The sequence below is a fragment of the Dryobates pubescens genome, chromosome 35 (assembly GCF_014839835.1).
Source record: "Dryobates pubescens isolate bDryPub1 chromosome 35, bDryPub1.pri, whole genome shotgun sequence".
Lineage (NCBI taxonomy): Eukaryota > Metazoa > Chordata > Aves > Piciformes > Picidae > Dryobates > Dryobates pubescens.
The window spans coordinates 1,295,215-1,315,659 of record NC_071646.1 but is presented as its reverse complement, the minus strand read 5'-3'; the positions used below and the strand labels follow the sequence as shown (position 1 = coordinate 1,315,659).

General features: G+C 62.1%; 1 protein-coding gene across 5 annotated transcripts in view; it reads right to left on the bottom strand.

The window, feature by feature from the left end:
- The window catches only part of ATP2B4 (ATPase plasma membrane Ca2+ transporting 4), a 54,442-nt gene that overhangs the window by 16,271 nt on the left and 17,726 nt on the right, over nucleotides 1-20,445 (bottom strand). For 3 of the 5 annotated variants that reach the window (XM_054176403.1, XM_054176399.1, XM_054176401.1), the window contains exons 2-12: nucleotides 15,790-16,253; nucleotides 10,883-11,080; nucleotides 9,719-9,976; nucleotides 8,331-8,456; nucleotides 8,078-8,203; nucleotides 6,110-6,145; nucleotides 4,240-4,401; nucleotides 3,921-4,135; nucleotides 3,240-3,482; nucleotides 2,224-2,465; nucleotides 1,185-1,419 (exon numbers count right to left, since the gene is read on the bottom strand). In XM_054176403.1, coding sequence (XP_054032378.1) covers nucleotides 1,185-1,419; nucleotides 2,224-2,465; nucleotides 3,240-3,482; nucleotides 3,921-4,135; nucleotides 4,240-4,401; nucleotides 6,110-6,145; nucleotides 8,078-8,203; nucleotides 8,331-8,456; nucleotides 9,719-9,976; nucleotides 10,883-11,080; nucleotides 15,790-15,985 — 2,037 coding nt within the window. In that variant the 5' untranslated portion in view covers nucleotides 15,986-16,253. The remainder of the gene's footprint in view (nucleotides 1-1,184; nucleotides 1,420-2,223; nucleotides 2,466-3,239; nucleotides 3,483-3,920; nucleotides 4,136-4,239; nucleotides 4,402-6,109; nucleotides 6,146-8,077; nucleotides 8,204-8,330; nucleotides 8,457-9,718; nucleotides 9,977-10,882; nucleotides 11,081-15,789; nucleotides 16,254-20,445) is intronic. The other 2 variants (XM_054176400.1, XM_054176402.1) reach the window with 1 other exon arrangement.

The following is a 20,445-nucleotide window of genomic DNA, read 5'->3' as shown; positions in this document are numbered from 1 at the left end:
GGAGGCAACCTCCCTGCCTCCTCCCTGGCACCCAGAGGAGCTAGGTGCCAAGGCAGGGCCAGACAGCCCATCCCAAGAGGGGCACTTCACCCCCCCCTCCCTGCCCACTCCAGCAGCAGGTTGTGGCACTAATGGCTGTATCCATTAGGGAGTGGGGGGGGAAGAGGATATTAGTGAGGAATTAGCAAATTGAATCAAGGGCCTCCAGAGCTGGTGCAGACAGGGCATCTGTAATGCAATTCCCAGCCCCAGATACTTGAACATCTAATCAGGGAAGAAGCAGGCAAGGCAGGAGCACGAGGGGCAAGCTCCAAAATGCAATCAAGAATCAGGTAGCAGAGAGTTTATTGCATTAGCCCAGCTGCTGCCCACCACCCCTGTGCAGGGCAGTGAGCTGAGGGAGGAACCACTGACATCAGCCCAGCCTGGCCCCTCTGCAGCACCCCCTGTGTGAGGCCTCCATGCACAGAACCACAGCACAGTGGAAGAGACCTCTGGAGCTCATCCAGTCCAAGCTCCCTGCTCCAGCAGGGCACCCACAGCAGCTTGCCCAGGAGCACAACGGCCAGGGGAAGGTTGGAAGCTCTGCAGAGAAGGAGGTTCCACAACCTCTCTGGGCAGCCTGCTCCAGGCCTCCAGCAGCCTCACACCAAAGAAGTTTCACCTCCTGGGTTCCAGTTTGTGCCTGCTGTCCCTTGTCCTGTCCCTGGGCATCACAGAGAAGAGTCTGGCCCCATCCTTTTGAGCCCCCCCTGAAGTTATTTATAACCAGCAATCAGATCCCCTCCAGCCTTCTCCTCTCCACTGCTCATGGATTCAGGTCTGGCTGCTGCACAGAGCCCTGCTAGCAGGCAAGGGGAGAAGTCCTCATGGAAGCATCTTGCCAGCAAGGTCACCTTGCCCAGGCCTGGGGCAGTGATGCCAGCTGCAGGCAGCTGGTGCTGTGGGTCAAGGGGAGAAGTCCTCATGGAAGCATCCTGCCAGCAAGGTCACCTTGCCCAGGCCTGGGGCAGCGATGCCAGCTGCAGGCAGCTGGTGCTGTGGGTGGCACCGCAGGAATGGCTGCAGAGGAGCTGCTGTGCTTTCAGAAGGGGCTGCTGGTGCTGAGGGGCAGGGAAAGGGCCTCCTGGCCCAGGCAAGGGGCTGGGGTGGAGGAGCAGCAGCGGGGAGCCGAGCTCAGGTACCTCTGGCCGCACAGGATCCTCTATCCCCACCACAGCGATGCAGGTCAGGTCGGACAGGATCTCGTTCTCGCTGTCCCAGTCGGGCTCGGGCTCGGCAGGGAAGTCTCGGAAGGCCAAGCAGATGGTCCTCAGCCCGTGGCAGGCCATGGGCTCTATCACCTTCTTCACCATCTCATCCCTGTCCTTCAGCTTGAACACCCTGGGGTCACCATTCTTGTCCAGGATCTTGGTGCACCTGACGCGGGAGCAGGATGGAGGGTGAGGGAGACCAGGGGTGGTGCCTGCTGCCAGCTCAGCGACCTCCTCCCCACCCCCCCAGCTTCCCCCCACTGCAGAACAGGCACAGCCTCACCCCCAGCTCCCCACAGCTCCACCAAAGCCACTAGAGAGACTGAAACACTCTGCACAGCAGCACCCCCTGACAGCCACCTCCCTGCCACAGCAGCTGGAAACCCTTCACCCTGCAGCTCCCAGAGCAGCTTCGGGGGGGGGCATCAAAACACTAAGTGGCAGGGGCTGGGGAGAGGACTGGCAGAGGGAGGGAGGGTGGTTACCAGGGTAGAGGGGTAGCACAAGGAGGAAAGGCAGGGTGTCACCAGGGCAGAGGGGTGGCAGAGGGCAGGCAGGGGGTCACCAGGGCAGAGGGGTGGCAGAGGGAGGAAAGGCAGGGGGTCACCAGGGCAGAGGGAGGGCACAGGGAGGAAAGGCAGGGGGTCACCAGGGCAGAGGGAGGGCACAGGGAGGAAAGGCAGGGTGTCACCAGGGCAGAGGGGTGGCAGAGGGCAGGCAGGGGGTCACCAGGGCAGAGTGCAGGCAGAGGGCAGGCAGGGGGTCACCAGGGCAGAGGGAGGGCAGAGGGCAGGCAGGGGGTCACCAGGGCAGAGGGATGGCAGAGGGAGGAAAGGCAGGGGGTCACCAGGGCAGAGGGAGGGCACAGGGAGGAAAGGCAGGGTGTCACCAGGGCAGAGGGGTGGCAGAGGGCAGGCAGGGGGTCACCAGGGCAGAGGGCAGGCAGGGGGCAGGCAGGGGCGCCGCTTACTTGCGCAGGATGATCTCGGAGGCTCCCTTGCTGTACATGCGGAAGCCGCCGGAGCCGCTCCTCAGCACGGTGCTCATGGACTTGCGCACAGAGTTGAAGGTGTAGACCTTGTAGAGCTTCTCCTCTGGCACCTCGTTCCTCACAGCCTGGTAGTCCTGCTTGAGGTCCAGCACGAAGCCCAGCAGGGCACACTCGGTCTTGTTCCCCACCTGCCGGGGCAGGCCTCCTTCCTTCTCGGGCGGCTGCAGGAGGGGCAAGAAACTCAGCACCGGAGCTGGGGATGGGAGCTGCAGGGCTGCTCAGGAGGAGGGAGGTGGTGGGAGCCTCATCCCTGGAGGCTTTTAAGGCCAGGCTGGATGTGGCTCTGAGCAACCTGATCTAGCGTGACAGAAGGAGAGGACACAGTCTCAAGCTGTGCCAGGGGAGGTTCAGGCTGGGTGTCAGGAAGAAATTCTTCCCAGACAGAGAGATTGGCCTTGGGATGTGCTGCCCAGGGAGGTGGTGGAGTCACCATCCCTGGAGGTGTTTAGGAAGAGCCTGGATGCGGCACTTGGTGCCATGGTTTAGTTGATCAGGTGGTGTTGGGTGAGAGGTTGATGATCTCAAAGGTCTTTTCCAACCTGGTTAATTCTGGATTCTGTGTCCCTGCCCATGGCAGAGGGGTTGGAACTGGAGGATCCTTGAGGTCCTTTAGAATCACAGAATTGTCAGGGTTGGAAGAGGAGGAAGGCTCAGGGGGAGGGGAGCTGCAGAGCTGCTCAGGAGGGGGAAGGCTCAGGGGGAGGGGAGCTGCAGGGCTGCTCAGGAGGGGGAAGGCTCAGGGGGAGGGGAGCTGCAGGGCTGCTCAGGAGGGGGAAGGCTCAGGGGGAGGGGAGCTGCAGGGCTGCTCAGGAGGGGGAAGGCTCAGGGGGAGGGGAGCTGCAGGGCTGCTCAGGAGGGGGAAGGCTCAGGGGGAGGGGAGCTGCAGGGCTGCTCAGCAGGGGGAAGGCCCAGGGGGTGGTGGTCCTGCAGCTCACCAGGATCTTGGAGGTGTAGGCAGAGTTGATGGCCACTCCGTTGACGATGAGGTCCAGCACCTTGGGCAGGATGGCTTCGGGGTCGGGGATCTGGCGGTAGTGAGTGTCCCCCACGTAGGCCTGCACCACGGTCATGCGGTTCATGGTCAGGGTGCCAGTCTTGTCCGAGCAGATGGCAGTGGCGTTGCCCATGGTCTCACAGGCATCCAGGTGCCTCACCAGGTTGTTGTCCTTCATCATTTTCTGCAGCAGGCATCGAGGCCAGGAGAGGTCAGAGCCAAAAGCCTCAACTCCCTCCTTCCCTCCTCTTGCCCCCCTTGAACTCCCTCCTTGTGCCCCCCTGAATTTTCTCCTCGTGCCCCACCAACTCCCTCCCCCTCGTGCCCCGCTCCAAACTCTCTCCCTCCTCATGCCCCCCTGAATTCCCTCCCTCTCATACCCCCCCAAGCTCTCTCCCTCCTTGTGCCCCCCTGAGTTTTCTCCTCACTCATCCCCAAACTCCCTCTGCCTTGTGCCCCCTGAACTCCCTCCCTCCTCATGGCCCTCTCCAATTTCCTCCTCATGCCCTCCCAAGTCCCTTCCCCTCCTGCCTCCTCCTCTGAACTCCCCCTCAAACTCCCTCCCCCTCCTCCAAGCTCCCTCCCCCTCCCTCGCCCCGCTGGCAGCTCCCTGGCACCTCACCTTGACGGAGTATGCCAGGGAGATGGTGACTGCCAGGGGCAGCCCCTCGGGCACGGCCACCACCAGGACGGTGACGCCGATGATGAAGAACTTGACGAAGTACTGGATGTAGATGGGGGTGCACTCCGCCAGCCAGGGCCGGCCCTGCACCCCGAAGGTGTCGATCACGAAGTACAGCACCAGGATGATGACGGTGATGGCCGACATGATCAGCCCTGGGCAGAGAGGGGGCGGTTGGGAGGGCAGCGGGGGAGGGGGCAGAGCCCCTGCTCCCCACGCCACTGCCGCCCAGAGCCCGTGCCCGGCCGCTGCCGCTCACCTGCCTTCCCGATCTGGACCGCCAGGCGTGTGAGCTTCCCTTGCAGCACAGACTTCTCCTTCTTGGGCACCTTGACCTTCTTCTTCTCCTTCTCCTCGTTTTCCACCCCCTCCTGGCTCTTCAGGGGTTGGATCTCTAAGGCCACACCATCCTGAGTTTTAGCTGCAGCCCAGGGCAAAACAAGACACCACGTGTGAAGAGGAGAGAGACCAGGGGGACCTGGAGGACACCGCTGAGAACGATGGTGGTGGTGGGAGAGAGAGAAACCCCAGCACCAGAGCCACTCCCCAGCACACACACATCCCAGCACACAGAAACCTCCTGCCCTGGGGCCCTGCCACCTCTCTACAGGGCAGCTTGCTGCCATCTCCCCCAGCCCCATGGAGAAAGGATCCTCGGGGCTGACACTGGTGATGTGACCCCTCCACTGCTCACACCTCTAAGACAACACTGCAAGAAACCTTCTGGCCCAGCTCTGGGTCGGAGGCAGGTCCCCTGCGGGCTGCTCTGCACCCTACAGCAGTCACAGCTGACCCCAGTGAGGGCTCCAGTCTCCCCCAGCTCCCTGATCAGCATCCCCACTCCCCCCACCCAGAGCCCTGTGGGCAGCTCAGCAGGAATCACTTGCCAGGGGAGCAGCTGAGGGGGTGAGATGGAGGGGGACAGTTAGAGATTCAGATGGAGATTGAAGAGGAGGGAGCCAGCTCCTTGAATCCCAGCCCTGAGTCATCCAGCACGCTTTGAGAACCTGAGACAGCCAAGCTTTCAGTTGGTTTAGTCCAGCTGAAGGTCTACACCCTGCCTGAGGGCACCCTGGGACCTGTCCCCTCCTCCTCCCAGCTGCTGCCCCTCGATGGCTTGAGACACCCTGGAGCCCACAGCAGCTCCACATGGGACAGCTCCACGGTGACAACAGACCCCAGACGGACACAACAAGCACCCGGACAGGCTGACGGGAAGGAGGCAAACTCAAACTGCTGAGAGGAGAGAGAGAAAGAGAAGGAGGTGGAGAGAGAGGTGCAGAAATGGGCTTCAGAAATGGGCTTCCTCCACAGCCTGCAAAGAACAGTGTGAGAAACACTGGCGAGGAGACGCTCACGGAGTCGAGGCCATGGGGGGAGAGGGTGCAAGCATCACGTCGGCCAGGCCCTGGGGCACCTTCTGTCCCGGGAAGAGCAGCAGAAGAGCCAGGTCCCTGCCCTCAGCCATGCCCAAACACAACCCCTGCAGAGGGGCTGCTTCTGCTGGGCTCCCAAGTGCCGCAGGGCCACCAGCTGGTGGGGGCGGCGGATGGCAGCGCGGGGTTGGAGGAGAGGAAATCGGCAGCGGGAGGTTTGGAATGAGGAAAGGCCTCAAAGCTGAGCCAGGGGAGGCTTAGGTTGGATAGGAGGAAAACATTCTGTCCTGAAAGGGTGGTGAGGCACTGGCACAGGCTGCCCAGGGAGGTGGGGGAGTCTCCATCCCCAGAGGTGCTCCAGAAAGCTGTGGCTGTGGCACCACGGTGGGGCTGGTCTGGATGATCCCAGAAGCCTTTCCCAACCTTGATGATTCCAAGTGTGCCCCAAGAAAGGGAGGCTGTGCCCGTGGTCCAGGCCTCTGGAGGAGCCCCTCTGCTCCCTGCACAAAGGTTTTGCTCCAGACAGGGGCGACGAGGAAAGCTGCCCAGCCCCATGGCAGCTCTGCAGCCCAAGGCCGCAGCAGGGCCGGCAGCCACGGGACCGTTGCACCCTCTCCCAGGACAACGAGGCGAGAGTCCTGCCGCAGCAGCAGAGAGCACAGACTGATGAGGAGAAGAAGGAGGAAGGAAGGAAGGAAGGAGGAATGCTCAGTAGTTAGTGTGGTGCTGGTTCAAAGGATGAGAGCTGGTTACCTTTGTTGCGATTTTCAGGGGCTCCACTTTTTTTACCTGTTCAAAGAGAGAAAGGGTGGAGGGCTGAGCACCTGCAGCCACCACCTTCAGCAGCTGGCTGGTGGGACAGCCCTGCTCCCAGGGGCCAGGCACAGCTCCAGCAGCATCCAACGTGCAGGGCTCAGCACCCTGCTGCCACCAGCACCACCACCTGTGCCTCGGGCCGCGGCGGCGAGGAGGCTCCGGAGCTCCCTGGCTTCCCCAGGCACCCAGGCTCCAGACTTCCCCAGCTGCAAATCCCCTGGCAGGGCTTCCAGTGCTGCCTTAGACCTTCTGAGACAAGAAACCACGGGGCAGAGCTTGACCTCCATGCAGCACATGCCAAGCATGGGTGCCCCTACCTCCTGCTGCCATCAGGTGTGAGCAGATCCCCCCAGGAGGCACAGACCTGTCCTCAGCCGTGGTAGGAGTTGGGGGCTCTGCCCCCCGTGTCTGAGCTGAACACAGTCTGCACATGGGGGGCCCCAACATGCCTCTACAACATGAGCAGCACAGGGATGCTGCAGACCCAACAAGCCTCAAGGGCTAAGGGGTTTCTACACCAGAAAGGACCCAGGTGGGGATTGGGCTCTGCTCCCAAGGAACAAGTGGAAAAGGCCTCAGGTTGCACCAGGGGAGGGTCAGGTTGGCCATGAGGAACAATTTCTTCCCCAAAAGGGTTGTCAAGCCCTGGCCCAGGCTGCCCAGGGCAGTGGTGGAGTCCCCATCCCTGGAGGGGTTTCAAAGCCCTGGAGATGTGGTGCTGAGGGCCGTGGGTCGGTGGTGGCCTGGCAGTGCTGGGGTAAGGCTTGGACTCAGTGATCTTAAAGACCTCTTCCAGCCTAAATGATTCCATGATTCTCCACCATCCCTCAGCACCACATGGAAGCCTCCTGCCCCACTCTGCTCCCATGCTGAGGGTTACAAGGCTCAGAGCTGGGTTTGCCATGGGGCTGAGTGCCAGAGCTGGCTGCAGGCTGCTGCCTGCTGAGCTGCAGCTCAGCTCCCACAGCAGTGCCATTCCCACGTCTCATCCCAGACTCCCACCTCCCAGCTGGCACCCAGATCCTGAGAGCTCCACAGCCACCAAACCCCCTGGGTGAGCAGAGCTGGAGAAACCCAGCACACAGGCAGCCCAGAGTCAGAACTGCTGCCAGGAGAGACCCAGCAAGCCTGGCATCACCTCCTGGAAAGGGCTCTCTGGCACAGCCAGCGATGCCAACCAGCAGCTCCCTCCTGCCAGCTCCCAGAGAGCCCAGAGCTGTGGGGACACGGAGAGCAGGAGCTTCCCAAGCCTGGCAGCACTGCTGCTGTCTTTACAGCTGGCACCAGAGCTGGCACAGAGCAGGGGAACAAGCAGCAAGAGCTGAGACAAGAAAGCTTTCCAGTCCCAGCACGCCCAGGAACACCTCAGCCAGCTCAGCTGCTCTGCCACCCTTCACCACCAGCACACAAACCCTCCTCTCCCTCCTGCCATCCTCTGCACCTCGCCTCCTTCCCCAGGGAGCTCAGGGGATGCCAGCAGAGATCTTCAGCAAAGTCCTGAAGGTTCTGGATGGGCTATGAACATCCTGTGGACGGCCAGGACTCACCTTCCCACCACGGGGTGGGCAAGGAGCAGCGTGGGCATCCACTGCCTTTTCCTCTGATCCTTGACTCCCCCCAGCCCTGCAGCTCCAGGCTGGAGAAGAGAGCTGGAGCCATGTCCACGAGCAGAGGGTGCCTGGGGGACTGTCCTCAGGCAGCAGCACTTCCACACTGCAGGTGAAGGAGCAGCAGGAAGGGAGCCTTCAACCTTGCCACCATGAGAGCTCATTGTACCTGCCTGGACCTCAGGCACTAACCGTGGGGCACAGATATGGGCACAGCTTGTGGCACACCAGTGGATGCTTCCCAGGAGAGGGAGAAAGGCAGGAGGTGAGCAGAAGCAGGTTCAGTGCATCTCCTTACCTTTCTTCACCTTCTTCTCCTCGTCTCCCTCTCCTGCCCCCAAGAGAGTGAAGATGATTCCGGTCTGGGAGTTGATGCCCACAGCAGTCACCACCATCCTGCCAGAGCCCTCCATCACGTGGGTACCTGGCACAGCAGGAAGGCCTCAGTGAGACAAGACCCCACACACAGTTCCCACACCTCCTCCTCGCCACCAGGACCCAGGAGCAACCACCTCCCCAGCCCTGCCCAGCACCCACCAGGGCCCCCTCACCTGACAGCAGCATCGGGTCTTTATCCAGAGACTTCTTGACCTGGTCGGACTCCCCGGTCAGAGAGCTCTCATCTATCTTCAGGTCATTGCCCTGGATCAGGATCCCATCTGCTGGCAAGAGATCACCTAGGAGAGGAGCAAAGAGCATGATCAGCCCCAGCCTGGGCAGTCACAGCCCACCCCTGCCCACCCCACCCCAGCAGAAGGCTTCATGTGACAGCCAAAGGACTCAAATCTCAGCCTCAGCCCAGATCTAGAGGGAAGAGAAGCAACAGATGGGTGGTAGAAGCCAGATGGGCATCTAAAGTGACATCCAATAGCTCCAAAACCTCCTCTGACGTATGCAGCCATTTGCTGGGAGGGCTTTTGCTCCACCAGACAGTGCTTCACCCATCTGCTTCTCCTGAATCAACTCCACATCCCTCCTAAAGCCTCCTGGTAGCACAGAAAATAGACCCAAAAACATTGCATGATGCCACCAGCCACCTGCTGAGGAAGGAAAGAGCCCTGTGTGAAAACAAACACCAGGTTGGACCAAGCTCCTTCCTGGGGGGAGCTGCATGGGATGAGCACAGCCCCTGGTAAACAAGGAGCAGGTCCTGGTTTAGCCCAAGGGCTACATCTCCTCACTGTGTTCAGCAGCAAGGACATCACTCCTGGCCACCATGCACCAGAAAATCACAGAGCCATGAACTGCTTGGCTGGCAAAGGCCTCTGAGCTCATCCCCCTCCAACCATTCTCTGACTCTGCTGAGGCTGGGGCTCAACCCTGGCCCTCAGCACCACAGCTCTGTGGCTTTGAAACACCTCCAGGGCTGGGGATTCTGCCACCTCCCTGGGCAGCCTGGGGCAGGCTTTCAGAACCCATTCAGGGAAGAAGTTTCTTCTAATATCCAACCTAAAGCTCCCCTGGGGCAGCTTGAGGCCATTTCCTCTCATCCTCTCACTTGCTCCTTGGGAGCAGTGACCAAGCCCTACGTGTCCCCAGCCTCCCTTAATGGAGCTGCAGAGAGCAGTGAGGTCTCCCTCAGCCTCCAGGCTCAACCCCCCCAGCTCCCTCAGCTGCTCCTCCCCAGCCCTGATTCTCCAGACCCTCCCCCAGCTTTCTTGCCTTTCTCTGGGCCCACTCCAGCTCCTCAATGTCCTTCTTGGAGCGAGGAGCCCAAACTCGACCCAGTCCTAGCTGTGGGCTCAGCAGTGCTGAGCACAGGGGGTCAGCCTCCGCCCCTGCTGCCCACCCCTGCTGATCCAGGCTGCTGTTGGCTTTCTCGGCCACCAGAGCTCTCAAAGCAGAGCAGCTGGAGGAGCCAGGAAGGCGAAGCAGAGAGGAGGAGAGGAGGGGGAGGCAGGGGGAGGCGCCGGGGCCGGGCGGCAGCCGCCCCACTCACCGTACTTGATCTGGGCGATGTCTCCCACCACGATCTCGGCCACGGGGATCTGGATCACCTGCCCCTTGCGGATGACAGTGAACTTCTGCTCCTGCTCGATGCGGCTCTGCAGCCCCCGGAACTGCTTCTCCTTGCTCCAGTCGTTGAAGGCTGTCACCAGCACCACGATGATCACCGAGAAGAGGATGGCTGCGCCCTCGATCCAGCCGGCCTGCGACTCGCCCTCGTCCTCCACGCCCCCGGTGGACTGGCCACACACTGCAGGAGGAGGAGGAGACCCCTTGGGACCAGCAGACCCCCAGCTCCCTGCACACAGAGCCACCTGGAAGACAGCTTCACCTCCTTCCTCCACCCAAGGGCTTCCCCCCTCCTGCTCTCAGGGGGAAGCTGGTTGGACTTGGTGGTCCTGAGGGTCTTTCCCAACCTGCAGGTCTGTGTGATTCAGGAGGTGGTTTTTCCATCCCTGCAGGCAGCTGGAGTTGGGGTTTGGGGTTTTTATCTCCTCTTACTTCCCCCCTACCCCCTACTTTTCATTCTTGGCAGGGGTTGGGCAGAGCTGGGACAAGTGGCTTTCTGTTTGCAGTTGCAGCACACAGCCCTGCTGCTGCTGCTGCTGCTGTGTGACCCCCCCCAGGGTGAGTCACCATCTCCCTGCACCTCCACACCTCTGCCCCTGCTCAGCTCCTCCAGCGATGCTGAGATCCATCCAGGGCTGGGGAGGAGAAACTCGCCCAGAATCACCACTCAGCCACCAGCAGGGTGCCAGCCCCTGCTCAGGGGCCAGAGGAGCCTTGTCCCTCCACACCTACACAGCCACCCCATGGGGCTTGGGAAGCCACCAGACCCTTCAGCCTTTGAGCAGCTTTTGGTGGGGGGGGGGCACAAGGAGCATGCCACGGTGCCAGCTGCACCCAGACACACCCAGCAGTGCAAGTCCCTGGAGGGGACCACACCAAGGTCCCCCAAGGATGGGAGGAAACCACCACCTAAAGGGTGAGCAGAAGTAACCCCAGCTCCATCTGCACCATGCTGAGGGTGGAGGGGGGAACCCACAGGGTGGCCTTCCAGAGACAGCACCCACGGCACAGCCTCTCTCCCACAGGGCTGGCAGCTCAGCAGGGTGCCACATCGGGCAGGGCAGCACAGGGCCCCCCAGGGACTCACATTCATTGTCCCCCCCCGGGGGGTGGTAGAAGGAGAGGCCCAGGGAGATTATGGCTGCGATTTCCAGGATGATCAGCGTGACGTCCTGCAGGGCCTCCCACACCAGCTGCAGGAAGGTCTTGGACTTCTTGGGAGGGATGAAGTTCTGCCCGAAGACCTGCCGCCTCTTCTCCAGGTCAGTGGGGTTCCCAGACAGGCCTGGAGAGGGCAGAGATGAAGATGAGGACAAACCCCACCGCTAAGCCCCCTCCCAGCACCAGCGGGACCCCTCCCCCCCCCCGAGGAGCTGCTCGTACAGGGTGGGAGGCACGAGGTGCAGGCAGGGCAGGGCTGGGGTCCTGACAGCCATGGGGCAGCAGCTGGTGGGGCAGGGCACTGCTGCAGAGCCTGCTGGGGCAAACCCACCACTGATCAGTGGTGCCCTGGGATGGGATGAAGGGCAACAGACACAGACTGGAACCCAGGAGGCTCCACCTCAACAGGAGGAAAAACTTCTCCGGTGTGAAGGCGACAGAGCCCTGCTGGAGCAGGCTGCCCGGAGAGGCTGTGGAGTCTCCTGCTCTGGACACTTCCAAGATCCATCTGGACACATTCCTGTGTCACCTGCCCTGGCTGATCCTGCTTTGGCCAGAGGGGCTTGAACTCCACTCCCGAGGTCCTTTTCTAACCCCCCCCAAGCACTCTCTGAAAGGCCCTGAGCCACCTCTGCCCAGCGCCGCAGCCTCGCCGAGCGCCCGAGTGCCAGTTAATGCCAGTTGGCACCGGGCAGCTTGTTTACATGCTGCATCAAATTAGCCGTGAATCTGGCACCGCCAGCAGCGCTCCGAGCTGCCGGAGCCACCTGATCCCTCTCCTCCTGCCAGCTCCGAGGAGCGGCAGCCGCCGGCACCGGCAGCCGCCCGGCACCGGCAGCCGCTCCGCGCTGCGGGAGAGTCTCCGAGCCCCGTGCGGCCCCCGCGGGCACCGGCTGGGGGGCGGCGAGGCCAAACCGGCCCCCGAGGGCGGCTGGTGGAGGAGGAACGGGGCTGGTCCTGCCGGAATGGGGGTGGGAAGAGGGAGGAGAGGAGGTGGACAGCCCTGAGGGGCTGCTGCTTCCTGTGGCTGCGCGGAGCAAGGGCAGGGGCTGGGGGGGAGCGAGAGGGAGAAAAGGAAAGGAAGGGAAAAGGGGGGAACAAGAGGAACAAAAGGGAAAAAGAGAGGGGAAAAAAGAAGGGGAAAGGGGGAAAAAGCGAGGGGAAAAGAAAAAGGAAAAAGGGGAAAAAGCGAGGGGAAAAGAGAAGGGAAAAGGGGAAAAAGCGAGGGGAAAAGAGAAGGGAAAAAGGGGAAAAAGCGAGGGGAAAAGAGAAGGGAAAAAGGGGGAAAAGAGAAGGGAAAAGGGGCGCAAGAGGGGAAAAAAAGGTGTGGGGGGAAAGCAAAACCCCCAAACCTAAAAGGGGGAAGCAGAACACCAAGCAAGGGCCTTGGCAGCTCTCCCATCCTGGGACATGAGCCAGGGATGGGAGCTGGGAACTGTCCCCATGGTCTCCCCTGTCACCCCCTGCACCAAAGCCGTTCTAAAGCTGAGGGGGTGTCCCCCCCACCTCTCAGCACCCCCGTGCCCAGCCCCACGCTCAGCACCCCAGTTCTCCACCTTAAGATGGGCTGTGGGGCTCTGCCAGCTCCCGAGATGCACCGGGCAGGCAGCACCAACACCCAGCCCTGGCCACATCCCGGTGCCTGGAGCAGCCTGGCAGCGATGCCCTCCTGAGGGGGCCAAGCGCTGGCGCTCGTGGGACACCTCCCCACCAGCTCCCTCCGATCCCAGCCAGGAAGCAGCCGCAGGATGAATCCCATTCCGCCCCCCGCCCCGCCGCGACTGCAGCCCGGGGCCGCAGGGAGGGGAGGTCGGCAGCGCAGCCAGGCTGTCCCCACCCAGCCGTGACGAGGCAGCAGGATCCTGGGATCTCCCAGCCCCGATTCCCGCCCAGTGCATGGAAAAAACGCCTAAAAGCACCTCGGCCTGACTCATGGCAGCGTGGGGAGGGCAGGCTGGCACGGCCCGGGCCAGGGGCAGGCATGCCAGGCACACACATGCTCCACAGGGGGATGCAGGATGCTGCCACGGGGCGTGAGCTGGCTCCTCCAAACCCCACATCCCAGCCGTGGGCATGACCCCAGAGCTGCCCCCCAACCTTCCTGGGGCAGCTGGGAAAGGTGAAGGGAGAGGGTTCAGGTTCCCTGGGGTGACACGGGGGGGGTGCAGAGAGCAGAAGCTGTGGGCACACAGCCCAGGCACCTACCATGGCTCTGGGCTGCTGCCACTTGCAGGGGGTGTTAGTGGAGGGGGGTGGGTGAGGAAGCCTGGATGGAGGCCACAAGTGACACAGCAGCAGAAAGCCCTCTGCAGTCACCAGTCCTTGATGAGGCAGAGGAACTGCAGGCTGGGAGAGCTGCTTCTGGGGGGACAAAGCCTTCAGGCAAGGAGCCCCCAGGGCAGGCTCCTCACAGCCACTCCAGCAGGCAGTGAGTCAGGGTGGTGTTTGCTGACACTGTCACCCAAGGGACACCAGGAAGGGAGACTCTCTAATGGGTGACTCATCCAAGCTCCACCACCCTGCTCCACTCCTCACCCTGCCTGACCCAGCTGGGCAACAGGACTGATGGAGGTGGTGGAAAGCCAGCCCCCAGCACCAACCCCCTCTGGAAGAAGCCCAAAGGAGCTGAGGTCCAATGGCATCTTTCAGGGCAAGAGCCAGGGCAGCAGGTCCCAGCAGATCCCCAGCCCTGGTGAGGATCTCTGTGTGTGGAGATCCAACCACCTCAGCCCTGAGGTGCAGGCATCACCACCAGGGCAACCCCCCCCAGGTGCCCTTCAGGGACAAGGCAGCCCCTGAGGGGGACCAGCATCTGTCCTGTGAGGACAATGCCAGGCTTGACCCAGGACAATGCCAGGGCTGCAGCACAGAGGGAGATGGCAGCACCAAGGGGCAGGTGGAACTGGCTTTGGTGACACCAGGAAGAGGACAAAGCCAAATGGTCCCTGCCCACAGGTGGCCAGAGCTGTGACCCCATCCCAGTGGCACAATGAGCAGAGGGATGGGCACAAACATCTGCCCAGGGCTGCCTGCTGCAACCCAGAGCTGGGCATGCTCCCAGTGCCCAGAGAAGGTCCCAGGCTTTGGCCAGGCTGTGCCAGCTTGGGATGGGGCTGCAGGCTCAGGTTAGGCCACGGACACATCAAGGCAGAGGACAAGCTCCCAGCTTGCCAACCTGCCAGGGCTTCCCTCAGCCTGGCACAGCAAGAGCCAAGTGCCCTGCCCCAGGGGGATCAGGCAGAGGTGCCACAGGGCTGTCACTCCTCCTGAAGCTCCCAGCTGGTAGGAAGTGTCCTTTTATTTTTGCTCTCAGGGCTCAACAGAAGAGGGTTTGGGACAGGCAGCAAAGCTCCCCTCCATCCCAAGAGGATGAGGCAGGGATAGACTGCAGGAGGAAGCTGCAGCCCCCAGCAGTGCCCGGGATGGAAGGGCAGCTCCTTGCCCCCTGCCTCCAGCAAGAGCCACGGGGCCAAGGCAGAGCCTTTCGGGTTCACTTCCCACCCCCCTTCTCCTCCTCCCACCCCCCTGCAGCTCACTCCCACTTTGGCAGGGTCCAACCACATTGTTTTGTGACCTGGACTTGGTATTTCCACCGGGGCTGCCCCCCCTCTAATGACATCCCGAGATTGTCTCCCTTCCCGCCGCCGCTCCCAGCTGGGAGCCCAGCGAGCCCCAGGCTCCCCAGCCCAGCCACAGCCCCCACCCCAGGCAGCCCCCACAGGGCTGCATCCTGCCCTCCAGCACTGTAAGCAGGGGCTCTCACCCCACCATCCCCCTTTAAAGGCCAAGGCAGGGGCACAAAGGCACCCAAGGGCACTCTACACCATCAGCCCCCTGCTCACCGATAAGGGGGACCCCAAAGAGCCAGCTCAGACCCTGAGGAGGAGAGGTGACCTCCTTCCACCACAGCAAGGCCCTCACAGGCAAGCAGCATGGCCACTGCTCAAGCTCATGGTGCTCAGAAGCAGCCAGCCAGGGTGGGTGCCCAACAGGTCAAGGGGGCACCTGCATGCAGCCCCCCCCAGCAGCGATGCCCCTTGGGGACATGCTGCCTGTCACTTGCTTGGGATGCTGACACCCAGCAAAGGGGCCCCAGGCAGCCTGGCCACCTCTCCAGCACTCTCCAACCTTTACACTCTCCTTCCCCCAACCCCTGCAGCAGGTCAATCATTAAACAGGGCACAAGCTGCTGCTGACCAGCAGGGAGGAGAGCTGAGCTGGAAAGGATCCCCCCCCAGCCATGCCCCCCTGATGCCCCACCAGCTCCTCACCCCTGCCCACAGCCCACTTCAGCTCCAGCATCCCATGGGATGCAGGAACCTCCCCAAGATGTTTCTCTCTTTCTTTCTCCTCCTCCTCTTCCTCAAATCAGCTTTTTACTGGGAGGCAGCCAGCTCCCACCAGGCTCTCCAAGGATGCCCAGGGCAATGGGACCACCCTTTGAGCCCACCTCAGACCCTGCAGGCTCCAGGCCAGAGGCACCAGCCAGTGCCACCTCACAGACCACAGGATGGTTTGGGTTGGAAGGGACCTCTAAGGCTCCTCCAGTCCAGCTCCCTCTGCAGCAGGCAGGGACATCCTCCACTAGGGTCACAGAACTGTCAGGGCCGGAAGGGACCTCAAGGGTCACCCAGCTCCAACCCCGCTGCCACGGGCAGGGACACCTCACACCCAATCAGGCTGCTCAGAGCCACATCCAGCCTGGCCTTAAACACCTCCAGGGATCACAGAATGGGCTGGGCTGGAAGGGACCCCCAAAGGTCACCTAAGTCTTGACCTCCCCGCAGCCAGCCCAGGGCCCGGACCACCCGCCAGGGTCGGACGGCCGCTTACCTTCAACCGGCGACGTCTTCAACCTCTTGCAGACGTTCTGCACTCCACCGTAGGAGTCACTGAGCCTGGCCACTGCCTCAGCACTCCTCAGCTCCATCAGGTTCCTGAGCTCCACCATGGAGCACCCAAAGTCCCCTTCATGGTTGCCTTCAGCAACCGAGTTGGCGGGGTGGTGGTCGGCCACGTTGTTGGTCATGCTGCCGGCTGGGGGGCGGCGGCGCCGGCTGGCAGCTCCCGCAGAGAGCCTTCCTTGGGGGGGAGGGGTCCTGCTGCCGAGGGGCTGCTCGCTGGGGGCGCTGCCCCGGGGGGCTGCCCAGGTGAAGTGGTGCCTCTAGCCGAGCCCAACTTCTCCGGCTGAAGGTGTAAACAGGATGTGCATGTTACCGCGGAGGCGACCTTAGCAACGACCGGCGTGCATCTCCCGCAGAAGGAGGAGGGCTCCCTGGATACCACAGCAACTGGAGCTGCAGAAACAGGAATGGGGAACAGAAAGAAAACCAAACCCCAATGAGATCAGCCTCAGGAGGCCTGCTGGCGGGCACAGGCTGCCCCAGGGCCCGAGGTCGGGCGCTCGCCCGCCCGAAGCAGGAGGGCTTGGAGGCAGCGGCTGGATCCACCAGCCCTGAGGATCAGCACGGTCAGAGCTTCAGGGAATGGGTTGGGTTGGAAGGGATCTTAAGGAGCAGCCAGTTCCAAGCCCCTGCCACGGGCAGGGACACCTCCCACCAGCCCAGGCTGCTCAAGGTCCCATCCAACCTGGCCCTGAACACCTCCAAGGAGGGGATAGCCACAGCCTCCCTGGGCAACCTGTGCCAGAGTCTCCCCAGCCTCACTGCCAAGAACCTCTTCCTCATCTCCAGTCTCAATCTCCTCTCTTCCAGCTTCCATCCATTCCCCCTCATCCTATCACTCCCAGCCCTGGTCAAAAGCCCCTCCCTGGCTTTCTTGTAGCCTCTTTGGGTACTGGAAGGCTGCTCTAAGGTCTCCCCAGAGCCTTCTCTCTTCTCCAGGCTGACCAGCCCCAACTCTTGCAGCCTGCTGAGCAGCAGAAGCTGCCTTAGGAGGGAGCTCAGCCAGGCCCAGCAGGGACCCAGGGCTGCTCATGGCCGCAGGCAGCGGCTCCGGGGCCGGGCAGGAAGGGCTCCCAGGTGGTTCTTCACTCAGCCTCCAGCTGCCCAGCCCAGAGCAATGCTCCCATTCACTTGGGGTTAAAAATACATCTCAGCAGTGGAAAACAGCTGCTTCCTCCACGGGCTGCTGGCCCAGGCTCTCCACACTGCCAGCAGGTAAGGAGAAGCATCCCACCGAGCCTGCCAGCCCCGACGGAGAGAGGCTCACAGCACCCAGCAGGCTTTCAATCAGAGAGGAGGCTCACAAGGAAGCAGGGAAGCTACTGAACCCTGTGTGTTGCTCTACAAATCAGACAATCCTAGACCTGCTCCAGCTGGAAAAGGCCTCCAGGGTCACCCAGTCCAACCAGCAACCCAAGCCCAGCATGGCCACTGAACCAAGCCACAGGTTCCTTGAACCCCTCCAGGCATGGGGACTCCACCACCTCCCTGGGCAGCCTCTGCCAGGCCCTGACCACTGCTGCAGTCAGGAAATTGTTCCCAATGTCCAACCTAAACCTCCCCTGGTGCAACTTGAAGCAGTTTCCTCTCATCCTAATCACTTGTTACTAGGGAGGAGAACTCAGCACCCCCCTGGCTCCGACCTCCTTCCAGGGAGTTGCAGGGAGGCCAAAGCTCTCCCCTCAGCCTCCTCTTCTCCAGGCTGAACTCAGCTGCTCCTCACCAGAGCTCTTCTCCAGACCCTTCCCCAGCTTCATTGCCCTCCTCTGGGCCTGCTCCAGCCCTCAATGTCCTCCTCAGACCGAAGGCCTCTGTGAGGCTTTTGCTTTAAGGACCCTTTCAGAGCAGGTCTCAGCTGTGTGTTCTGCTTCCCAGCTCTCACCATCCCCTCAAAGGCAGCCTGCAGGCTCTCAGCCTTGGCTCTCACAGCCCCACACTGCTGCCAGCCAGGTTGCATCCCAGCCCTGCCAGCCGAGCCCCAGAGCTGCAGCCATGCAGAGCTGCACCCTGCAGCTCCCCCCTGCTCCAGGGGCATGGGTCTGGGGTCCTCCACTGGCATCCCAGGCTGAGAAGATGGGCTCCAGGGACAGCAAGGGACACAGAGGGAGCAGCATGGAGCAAAGGGCTTTCTCTCAACCCAGGCACCTTCTGGCTCTGCTCCCACGCTCAGATGCCAGCAGCGATGCTGCCAGACACCTCTGCAGCACTAGAGGTGAAGAGCCTGCAAGAGAGGCTCTTCATGGAGAGGAAATAAAGCCTCAAGCAGTAGAAGTCATTGAGAAAAGGAGAATGGTGGCCATTAGGGCAGCATCAGCACTGAGACAGAGGTCCAGAGGTGGCAGAGCAAGAGGCCAAAGAAGCCAAGCAGCCAGGCAAGAAGGGGAGGAAGGAGGGGAAGTGGCCACCAGCTGCTTCCCAGGAGCACAAGGCATGTGCCAGCCCTCACAAACCCAGCAGATGGGCACCAGACCACGGTGGGGCTGTCTCAGCACCACCTCAGTCCCATCCCAGGTCACCTCAGCCTTGCAATCCCTGAGGCAGCAAGATCCTCTCCCTGCACACCCAGCCCAGGGCCTGGCCCCTGCAGGCAGCTCCCCTCCCCACCACTAACCCCCAGGGAGGCTCTTGGTGTTATCAGGAGGCAGCAGGCACCAACTGAACCTCAGGGACACCACTGATGCCACCACCCCCAGGAGGGTCCTGTCCACCAAGTGCAGGCAGCCAGGGCACAGGGAGCACAGGGAAGTGCTTCCCCCAGCCCTGCACTGCCGCCCCTGGAGCAGCCAAGCTTGCACCCTCGGGGCAGAGCTTTGCTGCTGTTCCATGAAGCAGAGCTGAGCAGCAGCAGCAGCCTTGGCCATGCCCAGCCCTGGTCACTTCATGGCTCCTCACCAAGCTCATCTATCATTTAAAGGCAGGAAAGCTGCTGGCAGCAGGAGGCAGGAGATGGCAGCTCCAATTAGCCAGACTCCTGCTGATCAAGAGGGGGAGAAAAATAAGGCTCATTCCCCCCCACTTCCACACTCTGAAGGTTTTTTTTCCCCTCTTTCACAGCAACTAACAGCTTCTGAGGAGAGCTCAGAGGTTAAGTGAAAGACAGTTAATTAGCACTGTAACGACCTAGTCCCTAATTATCCCTGAAGGAACCCATGTGGCTCAGATCATCACCAGCTCGTGCCCAGCCACAGGGCTCCTTCCCTCCAGCACTGCCAGCCCCAGGAACTCTCTCTGCTGGTCAAGAAGAAAGGAGGAATTGTGGCAGGGAAAAGCTCTTGCTGCCTGCTTTGGGCATCCTCCTCCAGCCCCAGAGCACCAGCTGGGTCAGAGCCCCATTCCTGGCCCACCTCTGCCCCATCCTGCTGGCACAGACCTGGCTCCCTCTCTCCTTGGCCAGGCCGGGAAGGATCCATCCCCAGCAGCTCCTAATGCCTCCAGCAGCTCTCAGCAGACTTCCCTAACTCTACACATTCACTCCCAGGGCCCCCAGGCACTGGAGAGCAGGAACTGCTCCCTGAGACTTGCCTTGGCACACCAGGCAGGAACACACAGCCCAGGCAGCAGAGCCTGAGAAGGAGCCCAGCTGTCCCACCCTGCATGGGAGGGGGCTGCAGGGAACCCCCAGGCTGCTGCAGCACCTCCCAGGGAGGGCAAGGAGCAGCCTGGGGGTGGCAGCAGCGAAGGAGACGAACCTTCTCCCCCCATGGGCTGGGCTGTGAGCTGGGGGAAGGAGGCTGCAGGCTCCAGGAAGGAGGCAGAGGCTGGGGAGGAGCGGAGGAGCCAGAGCGGTGCTGCAGCCAGACCTGCCCAGAATAATAAACGGGTGGCTGGCACCTCTGGCCTGGCAGGGGACAGTGCCCTGGGCCAGCACCACAGCAGCCTCTGCCCCCCCCTGGCACGGGGAAGGGCACCTGCTGGCTGTGAAGCTGAGGGCAGAGTGGGCTGCTGAGGGAGGGCCAGCACTGGCAGCAGCAGCTGGGCACCTCCCGGGGGGTGCCCTCAGCCAAGCCGGCGGCACGGCCCCTGGCATCGACGGCCTGGCACAGGCCAGCCTGCGGCTGCCGCCTCAGCACTTGCTGCTGGGCCCCTGGGCAAGAGCCTGAAGCCTCCCTGGGCAGCTTGGCACACTCAGGTCAGGCCTGGCAGCAGATGTGAGCTGTCCACCCCCCAGGGACGGAGCCAGCCCAGACCCGGCTCAGGTGGAGGCTGCTGAGCCACGAGGGTGAGGGAAGTCCACAGCACATCTCCCCCAGCAGCACCCCAAGGAACAGCACCCCCAGGGCAGCTCAGCCAGGCAGGATCAGCCCCCCCTGAGCATTTGGATCGGAGTTTGTCACCTTCCCCAAGGCCCTGCCCAGCTGCACTGGCACAGAGGCCACCCCCGTGCCAGCCCCACACTCTGTCCCTCGCTCAGGGGCTGTCCTGCCCCTCAGGCAGCACCCAGTGGGCTTCATCTCCTCTCCCACTTCAGGGCTGGGGTGTTGGAAAGCCTCAGCTGCTGGAGGTTGCCATGGCAAACTCAATGTAAAGCTGCCAGGGATGCTGCTTTATGTTGTAGAGTGGGGGGGGGTGGGGAGAAAATATCCCC